The sequence below is a fragment of the Microtus pennsylvanicus genome, chromosome 2 (assembly GCF_037038515.1).
Source record: "Microtus pennsylvanicus isolate mMicPen1 chromosome 2, mMicPen1.hap1, whole genome shotgun sequence".
NCBI classification, from domain to species: Eukaryota; Metazoa; Chordata; class Mammalia; order Rodentia; family Cricetidae; genus Microtus; species Microtus pennsylvanicus.
The window spans coordinates 18,918,835-18,940,535 of NC_134580.1; the positions used below are offsets into that span (position 1 = coordinate 18,918,835).

The 21,701-nt window shown below is 41.6% G+C and overlaps 1 protein-coding gene across 1 annotated transcript in view; it reads right to left on the reverse strand.

Annotated features, from left to right (window-relative positions):
* The window catches only part of Cpne8 (copine 8), a 183,722-nt gene that overhangs the window by 38,083 nt on the left and 123,938 nt on the right, over positions 1 to 21,701 (reverse strand). The window contains exons 11-13 of the mRNA XM_075960372.1: positions 18,338 to 18,413; positions 10,014 to 10,067; positions 8,946 to 9,007 (exon numbers count right to left, since the gene is read on the reverse strand). Coding sequence (XP_075816487.1) covers positions 8,946 to 9,007; positions 10,014 to 10,067; positions 18,338 to 18,413 — 192 coding nt within the window. The remainder of the gene's footprint in view (positions 1 to 8,945; positions 9,008 to 10,013; positions 10,068 to 18,337; positions 18,414 to 21,701) is intronic.

Here is a 21,701-nt window from a genome sequence, read left to right on the forward strand (position 1 = left end):
TATCAAGTAAGTAAGCCGATCATCGTCAGTAACTGCATTATTTATCTCCATTATTTATCAGTGTTTGGAGCTTAGAGCTAGTGACAAAGAATCAAACATGAACTCACATGAGACGACTCCTGATGGAATATCCACATAAGGATCAGGTACGAATTCTTGAAATATTGCACTTAGAAGTTTTGTTTAAGAAACAGACAAGAGAAAGTGGGATTTCAAGAGCCATGGTCAATGGTGTTGTTCTTGAATACCCAGCGAGGTCTCCTGACAAAGGGTGCCCATGAGTATCAACATCAAACATGCTGAGCTCTGTGAAGCCGTGCACTTAACAGGTGTCCCCATCTTGTATCACCACCTTCCTAAAGTTGTGAACGTCAGGAAAATCCCCCAGCACAATGGGCATCATCGGGAGCTCTGCACGCGTCCCCGCCTCTCATGTTTGCGGCAGTTACCGTGAACTAGCTATCATGAGTGAACACGGGCATGTGCAGGCCTGTTTGCACTTATTCCCCGACTCAAGTCCCATCCACTTGCACAAACTACACACTACGAACCCTCAAGGTGGAGCCCCCCCATCCCTGTTTAAGTTAATTTTGATAAACGCCAATTGTCATTCTGTAGCTTTTGGGATCCAGACCCGCCCACCTCCAGAGCACGCTCCAGGCATGGAGTCATCAGGACCAGGCTTCTGCCTGCTTTACTAATATGCAGTCTGGTTTACACTTCAGTTTGGTCACCTGCTCTGACCCCCTGAGTTATTGTCTTAAGCACTGTTACCCAGACTTGTCCTCCATGATCCTGTTTCAGTATGAGCTAAACCTTGAAGCCTTTTCTACCTCAACTTTTGCTTTAAAAAGTAACCAACTATTAACTGACAAACAGAAAACTCCCTGACTCAATCAATGAGGCTTCTTTAAAGCTTCCAGCTTCCTTTAGAGGCTGGAATGATGTAGAGTGGCTAGGAGCACACACTACTCTTCCAGAGGACCCAGATTCAGGTCCCAGCACCCATATGGCAGCTTACAATTGTAACTCCAGTTCCAGGGATTCCAATGCCCTCTTCTGTCTTCTGAGGGCACCAGGAATTATAAGTGACACACAGATAAACGTGCAGGCAAAACACCCACACACTTAAAATAAAATTGAGACCTCCTGCTTCCCAAATACTGGCCCTGATTGCCCAGAGGAAAGCAGGTTTTTATACAAATGCAGACTCCAATAAACCTTGGGAAGGCTGCATTACTTCAGGATATGCTCCTTGTAGGAGCACAGTATCTTCATTGTACCCACGCGTGAAAGGGTTTTAAGTATTTCATTCTTTAGTAACCCTGTCACAGATGTTCAGCATCTGGATCTAAGACATTTCTATGAACACCAGAGTGTACCACACTGATCAAATTAGTGGTTTTACCCGAGATTTAGAGGTTGCCCCTCAGAATTTGACCTCCCACCCGAGATTTCCTTTCCTTCATGTCAGCTACTAGGTCTGAACCTGCTCAACCCAAGACAGCACCACAAATGGTCTGCAGCACACTTGGGTGCTGCCTCCCTCAAATGGAAAAAGGAATAGCCCCTGAGGGATGACGTCATTCTCTGTCCACAAAGATGCAGTTTCATAAATCAACAGCTCTTCTGCTTCTTCTGGATTTTGCGGATTGAGCTCTTTTTATTAAAATTTGTTTTAAATAAAATATAATTGCATTAATGTCCCCTTTCCCTGGTCCCTTCCAACCTCTCCCATTCTCCTTCCCGCTGCCTCTCAAATCGATAGCCTCTTTTCAATTTTTGTTATTACATGTATGTGTGCATACATATCTAAACACAATTTGTTAACTCCCTTGAGTGTGCCTTGTGAGTCTATGATTTCAGGGCTGGCAACTAAAAACTTAGCAGGGTCATCCCTGGGAGAGGTTATTTTCCCTTCCCTCAGCAGTCATTAGATACTTGTAGTGCTTTTTCTAGGGGCGGAGACCCCCTGAGATGTCTCCCTCCAGTGTTATTCAGGTCTTGTTTAAGGAGCCATATTGTTAGGATGCCATGACCATAGCTTCCCTGTTGTTGGTAGGAGAGAGCAGGTGACCTGGTTCCTTGGCTCTTCCAGTCTATCTAGTCCCTTTTTGATGATGTCCTACAGGAGCTATAACGGTCAGGGCTATGCTGCAGAGTTCAGGGTTTTAAACACAACACAAAGGCTACAAAGTATAATGTCACAAGACATTGAAAATGTCTCGCCTTCTTTTTAAATGATAGTTTTAAAAAGTATCCCTTAAGTAATATCAAAACAAACAAAAATGAACCCCTGGTTCGAAACTCAAGCACTGCTGGAAAAAAAAATATTCTATTTGAAATGAAATGAGTGATGGAGAAAAAAATTTCCTAATATAAAAACATTGAGTTGTCCATCATAGAGCAGAACCTGAATCCCAGAATCACAGCAAGCTCGGGGGTTGTGAACACAAATCCTTGCCCTAACTACCAACTCTCCACGACATGACTTTGTAATACACTAAATAGGTACCCGTCTTTTAGAAGCGGTGGTTCTCAACCTGTGTGCCTCGACCCGTTTGTGGGTCAAATATCAAATATCCTGCATGCTACAAGCCACAACATTACACAGTAATTGCTCAGCCATCTTTTCGTGAGTGACATATCAGAACCAAAGGATCTGGTAAAGGTTAAACCAAAAGGCAAGGCTTTTTGGTGTTATTGCTTTGTGAATAAGTGGCTGTCCTTTGCTGTAGATCGTTCGCTGTAGCTAACTCCCTTTCTGCTACATATTTGGGAACTAATTCCCTAGTTCAGAACAGTTTCCCAGTGCCAGGTCTTGTTCTTCTCTCCTAGGGAAGCGCCGAGACCGGCCTTTCTGTAATTATTTTTATCAGCAGGCATTTGGTCAGAGTTTAGGGTCCAGGCAAAGATCTCCAAGGACATAGAATTACTGCCTGCCCAAGCTGCTGCTCTGGTTTTACCCCACAACCGAATTGCTGATAACAGCATAGTCTGGAACTGATAATTTAGAGGCCTGAGTCTCTTCTTCGCTTAGAGAAGTAAGTATAACTCCAGACCTAGGCCCGTAAAAACTGCAGCGACTAGTTTATATGTTATTTGATTAAGGACTATCAGCTTCTCCCTGATTGTTTACTTAGGTTGCCTAGTTACCTGGTATCCTCTATGCATACTGGAAGAAAAGAAGTGGTGTGCTGATTTAAACAATGTGTACCCTCTTCATAATTTTACCAGAAACAAACCTTTTAGCCCTTTACTCACCACCTAAAAATGTAGCGTAGCGTACTAGCATTCCCCTCTAGATTTTCCTGATGATTTAATCACCTTCTTAACCAGCTTTCCCCATTAAATGTGACGTATACTAGCCACTCCCATGGATCTCTCTCTCTCTCTCTCTCTCTCTCTCTCTCTCTGTGTGTGTGTGTGTGTGTGTGTTTGTGTGTGTGTGTGAGAACCTTTATCTGTTTTTCTATGGGGCAAAAGAATTCCAACTCTGGAACTTACTAGGGCTGGAGAATTTCTGGTTTTAAGAGTGTATATGACTGGGAACATTTGTAATGGGTAGAACTAGGGATATGTAGAAGAAAAAGCAAGAGAGAGCAAGGGAGAATTGTGAGAAATGAGAAAGACGAGAGGAACAAGAATAAAGAAACATGGATGGATGCTTCCTGTTGCGAGTAGATTTTTACCCCTCAGATCTTTACCTTTAGAATTCTGGCCCCCCTTTAGCTATCTGTGGTGTCTTTAACTGAACCCTGTAAGGGAGTCTTAAAGGCTAAATATTCTAGACTCCCATTACCTATATATCAGATTATTATTATTATTATTATTATTACATTACTATTCATAACAGTAGCAAAATTACAGTTACAAAGCAGCAATGAAATCATTTTCTGGTAGGGGTCACCACAACATGAGGACCTGTATTAAGGGGCTGAATCCTTAGGAAGGTTGAGAAGCACTGCTTTAAAGGTCACGGAATACTGAGTGTCCGTGTGTAATAAATGGATCTTCAAGCTGAAGAAGGCACTCCTGAGAAGCAAGCCTGGGCTTTTCCAGGCTCATGTTAATCCTTGCCTCTCATGAGACCCAGTTCTCTTTATTCTGCCTTAAGATTTGTTTTTTTCTTTAATCCTCTCCACGCTCGCTTGCTAGCGTTCAGGGTCAAGCAATGAATGACAACCGCTGCTTCAGCAGGGAATGAACCGCTGGAGAGAGCTTCAAAAGACATCCTGCGACCTTCCAAAGCACAGTCTGCATGGTGGGGTCAACAGGAGCAGGGATGAATTTCCCACCCGCTTCTGCCTCCTGCCCGTGATTAGCCCTTTTTTATCTCTCAGTTTTCAGGCCCCAACCTCTCATTGCTTCCCAGAGTGGAAGCTTTTTCCAGATAGAAGCAGGCTTTCCATAGCTGTTCTTTCAAATGGATGATTATAACCCCTACCGAAGCTCACATACTTCAGAGAGAATTCCCCTTTAGAGAGATGATTGACCCCCGGTTAGCAGCAGAAAGCTTACAGTGCTTTGAGAGCCCTCTGCCGCATCCCCCTACCTTCCTTCCCTCTTCAGTTCTTCTGGCTGTTTATACTCTCACCACGCACCATGACTGAGAAACTAACCAACACAAACACGATTAGCATCCTTTCTTATGATAACACATCTCCACCATTTCCCGAGTAAGAAACAGAAGGTGCTGAACATGCTATCTGCAGAAAGACAAGCCAAGGGTGGAGGACAATGCCAACCATAAGGCTAGACACCCCTTGACTTCCAAGCCCATGTCATTTCTACTTTGTTAACCTTAAATATTTTACTTTTATTGTTTCAAATTGGCATGCAGAGAAATGGGTTTCCATATGGGATTTTCATTCATATATCACTTTGTTTGATCCTCTCCCAACTTTTCCCTCTAAATACACAAATTTAGAATCAAGCATTAACAAAAACAAGTTTAGAGATGTCTTTTAATATGCATAAAGGTCTCTTTCCTAACTGTTGCTTTAGATGAGCTAGGAAAGCATTCCCTGTTAGTATAGAAAGAAGGCAGTTTTTATTAGATTTATCTCCATTTGGTGATGCAGGGTTTAGCTTTCTGCTGCTTTGGTGAGAACAAAGCACTTGGATGCCCCTACAAGGAACCCTAATAAAAAAAAGTCCTAGGCATGCATATTCAAACAAGAAATGAGATTAGAAAAACTTAGAGTATCGCCTGCTCTGGCAAAGCATGCTCCCCGAGGCAACTTTCTAAGTAATGCTATATATTTTATAAAACTAGGGAAACGTTATTTTGCATTTTTGAAAAAACTTTAAGTATTTTTAAAGAAAACTATCATGGGACTGATTTGTAAATTCTCTTATACTCAACTAGCCTTTCAGACAAGCAAAGTCAAAGTGTTCGCTCTGGTCTTTAAAAGGAGCTGATTAAGCTGGGCAGTGGTGGCATACGCCTTTAAATCTAGCACTCAGGAGGCTCAGGCAGGTGGATCTCTGTGAGTTCAAGGCCAGCCTGGTCTATAGAGCGAGTTCTAGGATAGTCAGGGCTATATAGAGAAATCCTGTCTTGAAAACAAAAGAACAACAAAACAAGAAAGAAACTGATTAATACGTGGGTAGCCCTTTCTCTCCCTCTCTCTTCTCCCATAAAGACTTTGATTTCTTGCAACTGGGACAAATAACACTTTGTCTATAATCTTTACAAGGCTTAGGATCAGAATCAAGATATGGGCAGGGTGAACAGTGCTGTCTGAAAGCAACGGTTACCTCCGAGTGGAACTTAGTTAAGGAGGAACCTCACTGACTTTGTTCATTTAAATTTCTCTTTTCTCTCCATGTCTTTGAGAGCTGAAATTGCCACCACTAAAATTATGGAAAGCAAATGCAATAAAGTATTTTGGTATTTTAAACCCATCGAAAGTTCAGGAAACAGTGGCTAGTGTTACTGAGGGTTAGAACTACACACAATTCAATCCCACAGTTACTTTGAAGCAGGCATCATTATTTTTATTCCTGCTTATTGGAATAAGAAACAGGTTGTGGTGGGAAGAGGTAGGCCTGCTGTTTGAAACATGCAGTCAAGTTGAGACTCATGGTCACAATTACACACTACTGGAATCCCTAGCAACCCCCTCTTAACTCTGCTGAATTATTCGAATTCTGTCCAAGAATTTCTCCACATAGTATCTTTCCAATGTCACTCCATGCCCCTCCTTTTTTCAGGACAGAAAGAAAATCAGCAGTTCCTGCCTCGATCTCAGTATTCCATCCTCCACATCGAATTAGAATAAAAGTCCAGCAGCAATAATTTCTGGTAGAGGCAGAAAAATTTTTATACTTTAATACCTTTTTTTTTTTTTTGGTTTTTTGAAATAGGGTTTCTCTGTAGCTTTGGTGCCTGTCCTGGAACCAGCTCTTGAAGACCAGGCTGGCCTTGAACTCACAGAGATCCACCTGTCTCTGCTTTCTGAGTGTTGGGATCAAAGGTATGCTCCTCCACCCCCTGGCTTTAATTTAATCAGTTTTATTATCTTTTAGAATAAAATCCATACTTCAATATCAAGGATGCATAAAGCAAACTTTCTGGGAGTTTTAATGCGAACAACAGTAATACACAGTCTGAAATGCATTTTACTCCAAAGAACTAGAGAAATACCAAACGAGAGCACTTCCCTCTTCTGTCACTCACAGGTGATATTGGTAAGGAACTTAGTCTCTGACATTTAGCTTTCTGTGCCCCGGATGCATTATAAAGTGTATTTCCTGAAGAATTAGTAGCCAGCCAGTACACAGTCAGGTGTTATATTGCTTTGAGGCAATGTAGATGTTTTACATTTTAAAAGGCATGCTTAGATTTTCTTAGTCATTTTTACTATCCCACAAACTTTGCATTCAACCCAGCTATGTCTTTTTATCTTCTCCTTCTTTATTTCTTTAGTTATTTTCAGTTAATGAATTATTTTTTTTGATTTATTACTTTATTACTTTATTACTTTATTTATTTATTAAAGATTTCTGTCTCTTCCCCGCCGCCGCCTCCCATTTCCCTCCCCCTCCCCCAATTAAGTCTCCCCCCAGCCCGAAAAGCAATCAGGGTTCCCTGTCCTGTGGGAAGTCCAAGGAACCCCCACCTCCATCCAGGTCTAGTAAGTTGAGCATCCAACCTGCCTAGGCTCCCACAAAGCCAGTGCGTGCAGTAGGATCAGAAACCATGGTGTTCTAAGACAAGAGGGTAAAGGCAGATACAGGAGTTTGTAACTTGGCCAGTGGTCATCTCACTGTATTGAGAATCTGATCCCAGCATTGGATGTTTTTCTATTGTTCTTAATGTCACCCAGTGAACAAAGGCCAGGCCATGTGGATTAACTATAGGGGAACCTCTTCTGACATGTGCTGAAGAGGGTTCAGACCAGGGCGGAAGGTCTGGGAAGGGAAACAATGTGTTGTTGTGAAGTCTCTGCTCCAAGCTACCCTCTTAGACTGTCTTCAGTGAAAATCCCCAGCCCTTCAATGGACCTAGAAGAAGAGTGGGAGGAAGGAGCCTACAAACCTTCTTTTTTCAAGTCTTCTCAACAAAGGCTTCTGCGAAGACACAGAACCAACTAAAATGGCAGTTGATAGGTGCTGGGAAAGGAGAAGAACTCATTTTTGAGGGCATGACTACTAGTCGGTTGGTTGCCCATGTTCCAGTGAATGACCCCACATACATACAGCACTAATTGTACTTCTGGGGGGATTAAATTTCCTTTAATAAAGAAGAGGGCATGATGTAGGAAGATGACATGTTGTGAGGGGGATTCAGGGAGGCTTGGGGGAAGTAGGAGGACTGGAATTAGATATGAGCATATGTCATTGTATACATGCATGGAATTCTAAAAGAATACATTTTAAAAATAAAAATAAGTTGAAAAGGACAGTGACCTATTTAATTAGCAAATTTTTCAAAAAGGGACACTATTCTGTTTGGCAAACATTCATACACAGATGTTAGCAATGGGAGCCAGTACATCTCTTTAGCAATATAATCAATTCAAAATGAATGGTAAGAACATATTCCAGGTGATCTTGTAGCATCTCCTCTATGCGGTGAAATAAAGACATTCTTGTTGCAGTGTAGGAAAAACTGTAAAACGTGCTTTTCTATAGTAGCCTTATTCTTATTTTTTTTTCAAATGGATTTATTTGAAGTAAGTATCTGTCCTTGGTAGTTTTATGTCAACTTGACAAAAGCTAGAGTCATTTAAGAGGAGAAAACCTCAAACGCCTCCATAATACCAGGCTCTAGGCAGGTTTGTTGTGTATCTTCTTAGTGATTGATGAGGGAGGGCCCAGTCCATTGTGGGTGGTGCCATTGCTGGGCATGTGGCCCTGGGCTCTATAAGAAAGCAGCCTGAGCAAGTCATGAAGAGCAAACCAATAAGCAGGAGCCCTCCAGGGCCTCTGCATCAGCTCCTGCCTCCAAGTTAAAGCTCCTACCTGACTTCCTTCGGAAACTCTTTCCCCTACAAACTGCTCTTGGTCATAGCATTCTGTGATAGCAATAGAAGCCCTAACTGAGAAAAAAAATGCAAAGGCTTGTGTTTCTGTGAAGGTCTGAAATAAAAATGCATCAATGTAGTCAAAAGCAGAGCCCAGGATAATGGCTTAGCAGGTAAATGAGCCTGCTGCTAAGCCTAAGGCCTTGAATTTTATCCCTGGATTTTCCAGTGGGAAAGGACAGTACAAATTCTTACAAGCTGTCCCCTGAGTTTCCCCGCGCAGGTTCTGTGGCATATGTGCACCGCCTTAGCACACATGCTAGCATTAAATAAATTACATATGCATTCATATTATATATACATATGTGTGTATGTATCATACACATACAGGCGGTTATCAACTTGCTCCTGTGGTCATGATGACGATATATACAGAAAGAAATGCTGTGTGGGTTTTAGAAAATGACTTACCCTCCTTTAATATAGTCCAGGAAGGAGACTTCTGTTTCCACCAAGAAAGACAGTAAAGTTACCTAGAGAGGGATAGGGAGAGGGGAAAATAAAGGGGGAGGAAGGGAGGGAGGGAGAGAAAGAGAGGGAGGAAGAGAGAGAATCTGAATTACTTGTCAGAATTGACTGCAATCCCAGCGTGGACATGAACAGTTTTCTACTAAAGAGAATCTATTATTCCCTAACATTTTAAGATAACAAAAGACATTATTATTTATTAAAGCCTGCCAGGACGCACATTTGAGGTTATCAGAAGGAAAGGGATGAAAGGCAGCCTTCACTATCTGACTCTCCTCGGTGACTGTGAAGAACAGCGTGGAAGTCACCTGCAGGGACACTGCGCTGTTTCCCCCTGTGGATTAGATTAGGAAAGACAGAAGAGCTGGAGAGCAGTAACAGCCACATGTGGATTCGCCAAGGTGAGCTGTGCAAGAAATGGCCATTTCTGCCACTGGACTCCACTAAGGTCATCTAGTATTTGAACCACTACATCATGATTGGTGCAAAACTTTAAAAAAATGAAGAAAACTTAAGGCTTTGTTTCTTCTGAGTAAAGTTAATTTTAGGAAAAATTACTTAGTTTTTTTTTTAATCTGAAAGTAGCACGCTCTTGATTTTCTCCATCTTTTGATTGCCCTTGCCCTGTGACCTAGGTCTGACCTCCTCTTAGCATCCCCAGGACTGATATTTGAGATTCCATCAGTGAGAGTACTGACCTCCTAGGTCAGGCTTAGGAATCACTGAGGAATGCAGTCCTGAGCTTGGCCTTGGCTGGATTCACTGCTCTGAATTCCACTGAATAGACAGGTCAGCACAGCCCCTCAGCCTCCCACGGCAGAAACCAGCAGAGCCCAGGCGAGGCCTCTGACTCTATTCTCCAGAACCACAGTCCTAGGAAGACAGTGCTTCCAGCCCATGCCTTTGTTGTGAGTTGCTAAGTGACGTAAATCTCATTCTGAGATTATCTCAGTACCATGCAAACTGTTAAGTCTGTTATGTCTTTCACCAATATTGTTAAAAACGACTTACAGTTCCTGAATTGATATATTTCTTCTTTTTTCCTTTCTTTTTGGGGTTCACCACCTTGAAAAGCAAATCAAACAATTAAAACGTCAGCTTCCCCCAGATTAAAAACACACGTGTTCCAGCTTGCTACGTTCACTTCCAGCACAATCTCAGGACAGCACCTTTATGGTAACTCTTGGGTAATCAGTTAGCCAAGTTCCTGTTAAAATCTCCAAACAAGTCCCTTGTTCCTGTAGCTTTCATTCACTTTGTTTAGATTACCTGGGATCGTGCATATACTTCATGAAGATCTGTTTTGTGTATATGTTTGTGTTTATGCACATATGTGGGAGGAGTGATTGTGTGAGTATGTGTTTGTGTGTGTGAGTGTGTGTGTGGCCGTCTGCCACACGCATGGAGGTGCTGTGGGCAAAGCTTCCCCTTCAAGCTGAAACTCCAGCATGTCTGATCAGAACGTCACTGAGGGTGGAGAGGTGGTATGACAAAGCCAGAGAGTGCAGAGGTTCCTCATCTTGTGTTCTTGCTGAGGCCTTTTCAGGTTGAACTGGAATTCAAACTCCTTGATGGAAAATCCCGAGGAAAATTACCCCATTGTATTCTAAGACCCAAGGCCAAGATGCCCCAGCTAACTTGACTTCTGGGAAAGTGCTTGCTTCTTTGAAGATCCCTGTTGCTGCTGAGTAAGACAGCAGGCATTTGTAGGCAAGATGTAGTTCTTGTCTTAAAATATCCTTTCCTCTGGATACTTGTGGCTACCCCTGGTCGCTGAATACGTAAGTGTAGTCCCAACTGGCTGGAATAAGAACTTTCAATTGGCTATACCCTGTGTCTGAGAAGTCGTCTCTGGTGCGCGCCACAAAACGGTTGAGGATGCTGCAAATCCAGAACCCAGTTGTCTTGAGCCGTCTTTAATCCTCTCAATAGATGTTTGCTGGCCTTCACTGAACCTGACAGCTTTGTGGACATTGGGTGAATCAGTGTGGTTTGTATAAACAATGGTATGTATAAACAAGGCACTACTTATCCTTTGAGATCTTAACGTCTCAGACCCCCACCTTCCAGCAACCACAAAACAAAGCATCCCGCCAACAGTGTCTAAGGCTTACCATAAAGATGTTTTCCACTTGCCTGTGTCCCATGCCTCTGATGCTTCCACCAAGATATTTTCCTTTTACTTTGCACTCACACTTAATTTTTAATAATAGCATATTGTTTTGGGAAACTGAATTTACTACTATTCACTGAGCCAACCTGCAACACTGGTTTTTTTTTTTTTTTTTTTGCATATTGTAGGAGATGCAACTCCAAGCAATCAATAAAAAAACCCTTTATTTACAGAATCTTATACAAACATTATTTAACATTAATATCAGGTCTACTAACGTATTCTTTTTCAAGTCTTCATTTACGACTTTCTCTGTTATTATAAAATCTTCATGAAACATCATCCACTTTAGAACATAGAACCTGGGGAAAGCTGAATCTATGTTCCCAGGGCCATAGTCACTTAGATCTGGCTCCAGAATTTTGAGGTGAGAAAACGGCCTCTGCAATGAGAGTGCTCTAAGAGACAGGAAGAGGGCATGGGATGCTGTGAAGCTGGAATTACAGGCAGTTGAGGGTGCAGAGAATGAAACTCAGTTCCTTTGGAGTAGCAGCAAGTGCTCTGGATCACTGAGCCTTCTCGCCAGTGTCAGACATGTCGTCTGGATTAAACAAGGACCTCAAGATCAACTTATCTAAATAATAATAAATTCCTTGAAAAGAATGATAAACTGCAACCCGGCGGTGGTAGCAGATACTTGAAAAAAGATGAGACAGGAGGATTGTGAAATTGAGGCCAGTCTGGGTTACAAAAGAGGAGAGATACCACTGTCCCCCCTAAAAAGGAAGAAAGGGAGGGAGTAAAAAAGGATAGAAAAAAGAAGGAAGGAAAAGATTATAGGTTGCTAAAGAAAATACCTAACTTACCCTTTATTAAAACTTAACAGCAAAAATAACCTAATGAGACATACCAACACAGCTACTGTTTATAATGTTATAATCACACATACAGGCCCGACACAGTAGCTGGTAGGGAAAGTCTTGGGAATATACTATGGAGGGCAATAGGTAGGGCTGAAAACTAGCAAAGCCACAGAAAAGAAGCAACGAAAGAAAAGAAGCCATTCCCCATTTGGCTTCATACAATAAAGAGATCATGCTCAGGCCAGGTTGCAGAAAAAGATCCGAAACCTTCCCCCACCTGGGATTCATCCTAGAAACACATCATATGTGAGAAAAGCCTCAATGTACAAACAGGGGTAGCTGGAGCTGAGAAAAAATAAATGTTCTATAAAGGATCACACTCTTGGCAGCAACACTTTTGGGCTTTTCTCTCACCTCACTAGTTCAGTCTAACAATATGTTTACTAAAAACCTCTGTTAAGTTTCAAATGAAAAGGTATATAAATATAATTGCAACAAGCAATAATATTCAAAATCTCATCTGTATGATTATAAAATGTCCTCACACATACTGAGTAAAGTCCTTCATTGTGACTGCTTCTGAGCCACCCACGGTCCCATCAACAACCCCTTACCAATTCTCAGTAAGTACAATAACTCTTTGGTCCTGCTATTGAACCCTGATGAAATTAAACTTTGGTTTGTCATTAGAACCAGATAAAGAGGGAATAGACATTGCTCACTCTCCCCTCCCATGGGGAGATAACTCCAAAAGCAGAGAGAAAATTCATTTGTTAATGCTATTATGTCTCATTGTATTAAGAACAAAAAAATATCAAAAGATGTAAAGATGGAAGTTGTTTAAGTAAAGAAGAATTTATGTATGAAGATTAAGATGAATGGATATTTACAAAGTGTGAAAAATGAAAAGCTTTTGCAAGTTATTAAGGTCTGTAAAGGATGAGACATAAAGATAATACATGGGACTTTAAGGTTTTCAAAACCGGACTCGCTGAACATAGCGGACAATGAGGACTACTGAGAACTCAAGAACATTGGCAATGGGTTTTTGATCCTACTGCACATACTGGCTTTGTGGGAGCCTAGGCAGTTTGGATGCTCACCTTACTAGACCTGGATGGAGGTGGGTGGTCCTTGGACTTCCCACAGGGCAGGGAACCCTGATTGCTCTTTGGGCTGACGAGGGAGGGGGACTTGATTGGGGGAGGGGGAGGGAAATGGGAGGCAGTGGCGGGGAGGAGGCAGAAATCTTTAATAAATAAAAAAATAAAAAAGATCTATGATCAACAATTATAAAAACTGGTGAAAATATATGTCAAATCAAAGATAATTTAGAAATATTTGGCTGTTCAAATATTATACAGTAGTGAAAAGTACAGGACTGGTGTACTGTCTGGGTTACAATAACCATACTTGAAGGCTATTCTAATGTGGTGAGAGGGACTAAATGAGAAAGTATTTTTCCTCTGTCCTCAAAGGTCATTGAGGTCCCAGAGGGACTGTAGGCCATCTCTAGAAACATCTACAACTGCGGAGAGTTGACTGTTCGATTGTTCAGAGGGGCCTTGGAGCCCCACTCAATGAATGCTAACCCGGTGCTCAATCTACAAAAAGAATGCTAAACACACAGGAGAAGTTTCTTCAGAGCTTCCAGGGAAAGCCACAGCCAGGCCAATCTAAGCCTTTGATTTATCCTTGCATAGACAGACAACTATTAAGAGAGAGATTGGAGGCATCAGAGACTCCTCATGAGTCCATGTGACTTTTGCGGGCTGGACCCTCAATGGACTTAGCAGTTTAAAAACAACAAAAAAAAATTGTGGTTATCTACATAGTCTTAAACATCCAACAGGAGAGTATAGCAAAGATTAAAATGTTCAATGTGTTTCTCTGGCAATTCAAAGAATGACAGTTCTCAGACATTATTCATATCCGCATGAAATGTTATCTGTACAACTATTTCTCATTAATGATTCTATCACACACACACACACACACACACACACACACACACACACCAGATATAAAACAGGATGTTGGCTTACATCAGTAACTACAGTATCTATGCATACCTGAGAAAAACAAGCCTGCCTATATTCTTAAGCACAGAGGCCAAATCTAAAAGCTGTATTCTGCAACTATAGAACAGTACCACTTTCTGGAAGAGCACTCCTCACAGTTATTATGTGTCAACCTATGCCGCAATTACATGTTCCCTGATTAAAGAAGTTGGCTAGATACCCTGAAATCAAACTCACATATTTAGGAAATAATTCAGGACACCCAAGTTGTATCCTTGGAACATTTCTGGACAATTCTATAAAAATTCTATTTCTCTTTCATTTTAACTGAGTTCTCTTACAAAGTCTCCAAATGTTTGCTCCTTGTACAAAAGTCTGATATAACAGAAATGTAATTACAGTTGTCCTATCTACAGAGCTCTGATATATGGTCCAAACAGCTGTCTAAATATATTTCACCATACTACACAAAACTCATGTTAATCATGATATTAAACTCTTAATGTTCTCCATGAGGCTGTAATAGAGGAGGTCCAACTGGCAATTCTGAATTTATGGTGATCAGTGAAAAATATTTCAAACTCTTCCACTAAACCAACGCCGTGATTTATAATGGACAGTGGTGACGACGATCAACCATTTTTGCCTATAACATCTATGACAAAGATACTTTTATTGCCTGTTCTCCAATAAGGGCAAACTGCCCCAACTATTTTCTTAACTACACTCTTAGTGGGATTTAGAGTAGTCCCATAAGTCTGAACTTTATGCATTACAGATGCTACCTCACTCGAATAAGACAGTCCATGGATGTATACTGTTGTCACATGGTTGTATTATGCTCTGCTTCTTTGCCGTCTGTTAAGTTCTGCCACGGCCCCTTAGATGGACCCTCCTCTGAGGCAGTTTAACTGCTGTGCTTTCCACATCTCCCCTTTGGAAGTTTGAAGCACTTAAGAGAGATCTGTGTCCCAAGTTCCTAAAAGAAGTTTGGGTGACCCCAGAAACAGTGGCTAATGAGTCTTCCATCTCATCCCTCTTCTTGCCACGCCGGACATTGTTTTTCAGGATTCAGAACTACAACAGATGGACTGAAGGCCTCTTTGTATCTTAACCACTCTGTCTTACAAGCTTTCTGGAAAGCTTAAAGAAACCTCAGATCAGCTTAATATCAGTAACAACTTGATTCTTTGGCTACTGCAATGCTCCAACGTTAACGAGGCCTAGACAGCCTGACTACTGCTGAGGATGAGCCTTGTGCCCTCCTCCAGGAACAATGCTGCTCCCACACCAACTAATCCTATCTGGTTCAAGATTGGTCTCAAAGATGCAGAGACCAGACAAAAATTCAGTGACAACCTTCTCCTATGAATGGCCTTTGGTTCTCTCCCATTTTGGCTCTTCCCCTTGAACACTCGATTCTCATTATCCTCATACTTACTGCTTTACCGTCTTTTACATGTTTTAATTACTGGAGCCACCTCCTTTAAAATAACCAGACTCCTGCTATACCTGAACAGGAAAATTCCACATAAACGTCCTAGTGACTCACAACTCTATGACAGCTCTATTACTCCCTGATGCATCTGCAAGATGACCTTTTGGATGCAGTGGAGGAGCTCTGGCTGCAAGGAACCCTCAACTTTCAGACACAGCTCTTTACATTGGTCCTCTATTCCTTTTCTTCCTTCCCTTCAGTGCTCTAGATCCCTTGTTGTTTCTGCTAGCTTGCATTGGTGTAGCACTTCCGGGAGTGGGAGTTTTCACTGTTCACCTGAATGACTTGACTTGAAAGGAAAGCTTTCTCCTGGCAGCATTCTGTTACCTCACCTGTACTACAGTCCTTGGCTTCAAATACTGCCACCCTTCCTTTTCCTGTTAGAGTGCTGCCTCCTCTCTAAGGCAAGGTGAAATATTCTCTTCGCTGGTCACAAACCCCACCGTGATCATTCTCTGCGCTCTGCTCTTCCCTGTCCTCTTAATCTCCACACAGGAGAGTTGAGTGCCCATCTTAAACAGAACTGACCAGCTCTTGGAGGAGGCTGGTTCTACTCACTCATCCACAGCTGGGCCTGACTGACCACTAAGGCTCAGCATTCCCTGATGGCCTCACCCCTGGTGGGGAATATTATTTTTAAGATGTGTCATGTTTAGTTCATGTTGCATTTGTTTAATTCTGTGAAGCTGTGTTTCTGTGCCTGTCTAAAACACTTGATTGGTCTAATAAAGAACTGAATGGCCAATAGTGAGGCAGGAGAGAGAAATAAATGGGGATGGCAGGCAGAGAGTATAAATAGGAGAAATGAGGAAGAGGAGAAGCAATGACAGAACAGGAGGAGAAGGATATCAGGAGCTACCACCCAGCCACCAAGTCATCCAGCCACCCAGCCACCCACGGAGTAAAAGGGAGAGTAAGATATCTAGAAGTAAGAAAAGGAAAAAGCCCAGAGGTAAAAGGTAGTCGGGATAATTTAAGTTAAGAAAAACTGGCTAGACACAAGTCAAGCTAAGGCCAGGCATTCATAACTAAGAATAAGCCTATATGTGTGATTTATTTGAGAGCTGGGTGGTGGCCTCCTCCATCAAAAAGTGAAAAGAATAAATAGCAAAGACAACCAGCAACACATCCCTTCAATGGTATGGATCCATATTCCTCTCATGCTACAGCCTTACACAATGTCCCTCCCCTTCCCAGGTCCTATATCCATACAGACCTCCCAACACAACCAAGCCTTTTAACATCGCCTACTATTTTCACAATCCTAAGTGGTGAGCTATTGCTCTCCTCCAACTTAACAACTCTATTAGCCTCCTTTCCAGTCTGGCCCTGCTCACCCCTGCCAAATACCCCCAGCCCCTTGAGACACAATACGAATCTTTCACTTGTCCTATCCATGGACACTCACCCCCTCTCACCAGCTCCTCTCTGTCTCCCCCACTTCTACTCTTCTTGCTCTGCCTTCACCTTCCTGGGTAATCTCTGCTTCACTCTGTAACCAAACTTTCCATCCCAGTTTTCTAACTTCTTAGACGTGTCTGTAGAAGGGCATGATGGCATTAACATAATTCGCTGCAGCTGATCCAGTTAAGGTTCTCCTACTGTGATTTGAAGTCAACCCAACCTATGCCCCTTAGATCCTGGGGACATCAATGGGTTATGAAATACCACACAGTAAACTTTGAACATATCTACTCACAACTAACATTATACAGATTATGAAGATTGGATTTATATACTCTGGAGAACACACACACACACACACACACACACACACACACACACACACCAAACATTAAGGAAAAAGAGGCCAGACATTACAAATTTGAAAGAGAGTAAAACTGAGAGGAATCAGAGAGAGGACTCAGAAAGTGGAAAATTATGTTAATTATATCTTAACTTCAGAAAAGGAAAAGAAAAATGTTTCCAAGGATGGAGAGGTGACTTGGTGGTTAAGAGCCTTACTGCTCTTCCAGAGGATCCAGGTTCTGGTTTAAGCACTCACACCAGACAGCTCACAACAACCTGCAATCCCAATTCCTGGGCATCGACAACCTTTTCTGACCTCTCTTCAGGTACATGCACACACAAACTCACAGACATATGCTTAAATATGAATTCAAAATAAGTAAAATGAAATGAAAGAAAAGCTTCTTAGGCAAATCTTAGAAGTTCAAGATAAATAGACCATGTGACTTAAGAGCGAGAATAAAACAGAACCAATTGTCTGCAGGACTCCAGGGCTTTGGGAATTCACCTAACCGGAGCAATGAGGGGATGCAGAAAGGACAGACACAGACAGTCATAAAGAAAGGTGGGAGTGAGAGGGGGTGTGCTTGCTCTAATGGAGGACACCAACCTCAGCAGCAACCCAGAAACCTCAGCAGGTTTATTTTACATATCAGAATCGAGGAGACAGGTTTAGCTAATCTCAGTAGGAGCTCTCTGTTGTGGAGCTGTCTCAGGCTGCAGTTATGTTGGAGAAGGAAGCCACAGTTGAAAGTTTCTGCTTACACTGTCAACATTTGTACTGGGACAAGAGGAAGGCTTTGCCACCACTCAACAGTACACAGTCACTCACGGCTTAATGTGTTCTCCACAAATACCTTCATTTAACAGGTCATCTAAACCAACCAATTAATTAAAGAAACAAGTAAAATAATATTAATTAAAGAAACAAATAAATTCAATGAATTTAAAGATTATAAATGTATGTGCGCATATACTCTCTCATACACACACACATGTATGTTCTCATTTAATCGTCGGCAATTATCTTTAGAAAACAGTGCAAAGCAAAAACTGCTTACCACAGGAGGTCAGTAGTAAAGGCTTCTTACCTCATAGACGTTGAATTGTGACTGTCCTCTGGAAAGTTCCCGATAGCTTGTTGTAAATTCTCCAATGAAATCATGGCTGAAAGTGAGAGGAGAAAGAAGTATGTGGCACCAGGCTTGTTCAATTCTCATTCATACATCAAAACATTTTACATAAGAACTGTTTATTGAGTTTGAAAACTGTCTAATATCTCTATGAATACAACTTTATAATTTAGACAATCTCTTGAGAGACTGATATATAATTTCATTGTCCCTTAATCTAAAATTTAAAGTCAATAGTATTTCATTAATATTCAATTATTCAACTTACACACCGAAATTAGTACTTGAAACAGGAATAATAGTTTTAATGATTTTCACCTCGAAAATAAATGATAATCCTGTGTTATCCAAATGATTAACTATTTCACTAAATTTAAACCATACTGCTGAGAAATTCATTACTGACAAAGGGTCCTCAGACAATTGTAATTCACCAAAAGGAGAACATGTCCATTAGAGAAACCAGAGAGTACGGTTAGTTTGACAGAATTTGGAAACACTTGAAGACGGCCCTCTGAGCATGCCTGAGGAGGAGCATCTTGATTGTGCAGGTTGTGGTGGGAAGACTCACCCACTGTGGGTGGAACAATTCCCTAGGTGTGTTGTGGAGTGAAAGCAGAGAGAAGGAGCTGTGCAGCAGCCTGCCTGCACTGCTCAACACCTCTGGCTGATGAGGTCATAGGACTAGCTGCTTCAATCCCCTGTCACCACGATTCCCTAGCCATGATAGCCTGTCCCTTAAACTGTGAGTGAGATTCAGTCCTTCTCCCTTATGTGGCTTTTCACAGTAACTGGAAAGGAATCTAAGACAGGAGCTAAAGGATTATAATAAACAAAAGTAGTTTTTGTTTTGTGTGACAGTACTTGCAAGCTGTTCATTGTCATAAATGAATGTCCCCATAAGCCCTATGGGAATTTACTGTTTAGCTGTGAACCTCTTAAAAAGCCATGGCCTTTCCCGGTGACCAGTAATAAGTAATGAACAACTGTATTTAACCAACCAAAATTTTTTTTATATTATTTTTATTGAACTGTATGTTTTTCTCTGCTCTCCTTTCTTCCTCCCCCATGATCCCCACGCTCCCAATTTACTCAGGAGATCTTGTCTTTTTCTGCTTCCCATGTAGATTAGATGTTTCTTTTAGGGTCCTCTTTGTTGTCTAGGTTCTCTGGGATTGTGTATAACCATTTTGAAAATCAGTACGGCGATTTCTCAGAAAATTAGAAAACAACCTACCCCAAGACCCAACAATACCTTTGGGTATATATCCAAATGAGTCTCAATCTTACAAGGACATGGGCTCAACTATGTTCATAGCACCATTGTTTGTCACAGCCAGATCCTGGAAACAACCTAAATGCCCCTCGACCAATGAATAGATAAAGAAGATGTGGTACATTTACACAATGGCAAAAATAATGCCATCTTGAAATCTGCAGGCAGATGGATGGATCTAGGAAACATCATATTGAGTGAGATAACTCAGACCGAGAAAGACAAATATAATATGTATTCACTCATAAGCGACTTTTAGACATAAAGCAAAAAAAAAACAAAACAGTCTGTATTTCACAATCCCAGAGAACTTAGACAAAAATTCTTTTCTGAAGGTAAGATTTTGAAGGAAAAAAAGCTAACTAAAATCAATTACATAAAATTTTATCACAAGAGAATGTTTTCTTTTTTATTTTATTTAAATAATTTTTTTTCATTTATTTTACCTACCAATCACAGTTTCTCCTCCCTCCTCTCCTTCTAGTACCCCCCCACACACACATGTCACATCTACCCCCCCTCTTTTACTCCTCTTTCTCCTTCTCCATCTAGAAAGGGGCCTCCCATGAACTTGAACAAACATGGCACACCAAGTTGAGGCAGGATCCGAGCTCCTCTTCTTGTGTAAGACTGGGCAAGGAAAACAGGTTTCCAAAAGGCAGCTAAGTGCTGGGGACAGGTTGTGATCTCACTGCTAAGAACCTTACAAATCATTTGAGGTGTAACTCATTTTGATATCCAGCATCCCACTTCTGCTTACATGAAAGATCCTGCACTTACAAACCATTGTTTTATGTGGGGTCTCCTTTTTAGAGCAGCCTAATCTTGACTGCAGATTTGGATTTACACACATACAGATATCAGAGGAGAGTGCTGGAGCTAGTCGTATGTTATGATGAAATCCCTAGAATCCAGTCTCTCAACTCACACTGGCCTGGGTCTGAAAAAGCATGGGATAAAACCGGACTTGCTGAACATAGCAGACAATGAGGACTACTGAGAACTCAAGAACAATGGCAATGGGTTTTTGATCCTACTGCACGTACTGGCTTTGGGGGAGCCTAGGCAGTTTGGATGCTCACCTTACTAGATCTGGATGGAGGTGGGTGGTCCTTGGACTTCCCACAGGGCAGGGAACCCTGATTGCTCTTCGAGCTGATGAGGGAAGGGGACTTGATCGGGGGAGGGGGAGGGAAATGGGAGGCGGTGGCGAGGAGGAGGCAGAAATCTTTAATAAATAAATAAATTTAAAAAAAAATAAAAAGTACACAACAGGACTTTGGTACTGGTACTTTGGTTTTTCTACATTTCCTATGATATTTGGATAAACGAAACGATTCTTTTAACCATGGGAAATACAACTTCATACCCACAATGTCTTTTTTAAAAACCTTGCAATTCTCTTGAGTCCTAGTGATTCTATTTAGAACCCAGCCTCTTCCCCGTGCACCTTTCAGGTATCTGAAATAGTAACCATGGAGATGAAAGCGTGGAAGCACCTCAAAAGCTGTGATGCTGCTAAGTGTGAGCCAGCCTGTAACACTGAGCTCCCACTAAACATCGGTGGGAAAAGGGAATAGAGACCTGACATGCACTGCGTGGGTCTATCTGCATTTGGCCAAGGTTTTCGATTAAGTATTCAGATCCTTATTGTCAGCACGCTATTTCTGCCACTTGACACTTATCACACATCTGACATAGAGAAGCAACGATTACTAGTCTCAAGCAAATGGAATTCGGTAATCCAGACTCAAATTCAGGAGCAGCTACCTACAAAAAAGCCATTCTGATAGAGTGGAACATCTGTACCCAATCACACTAATTACCTAACAGCACACACTGATACAACTATACAGAACTCACGGTAGAACTCAGTTGCTAAGAAGGGGTCTTTAATACTTGGGTGTTTTGAGCCACATATATTTGTTACTTTTTACAAAACTGAGAAATGTGTGATAGGTGACAAACTGTTTGTTCTCAGTGATAGCAATGTACCTTTGAAGCTGCTGAACTGGGTGACCTTTTCTGAATGATGCGCGCACATTC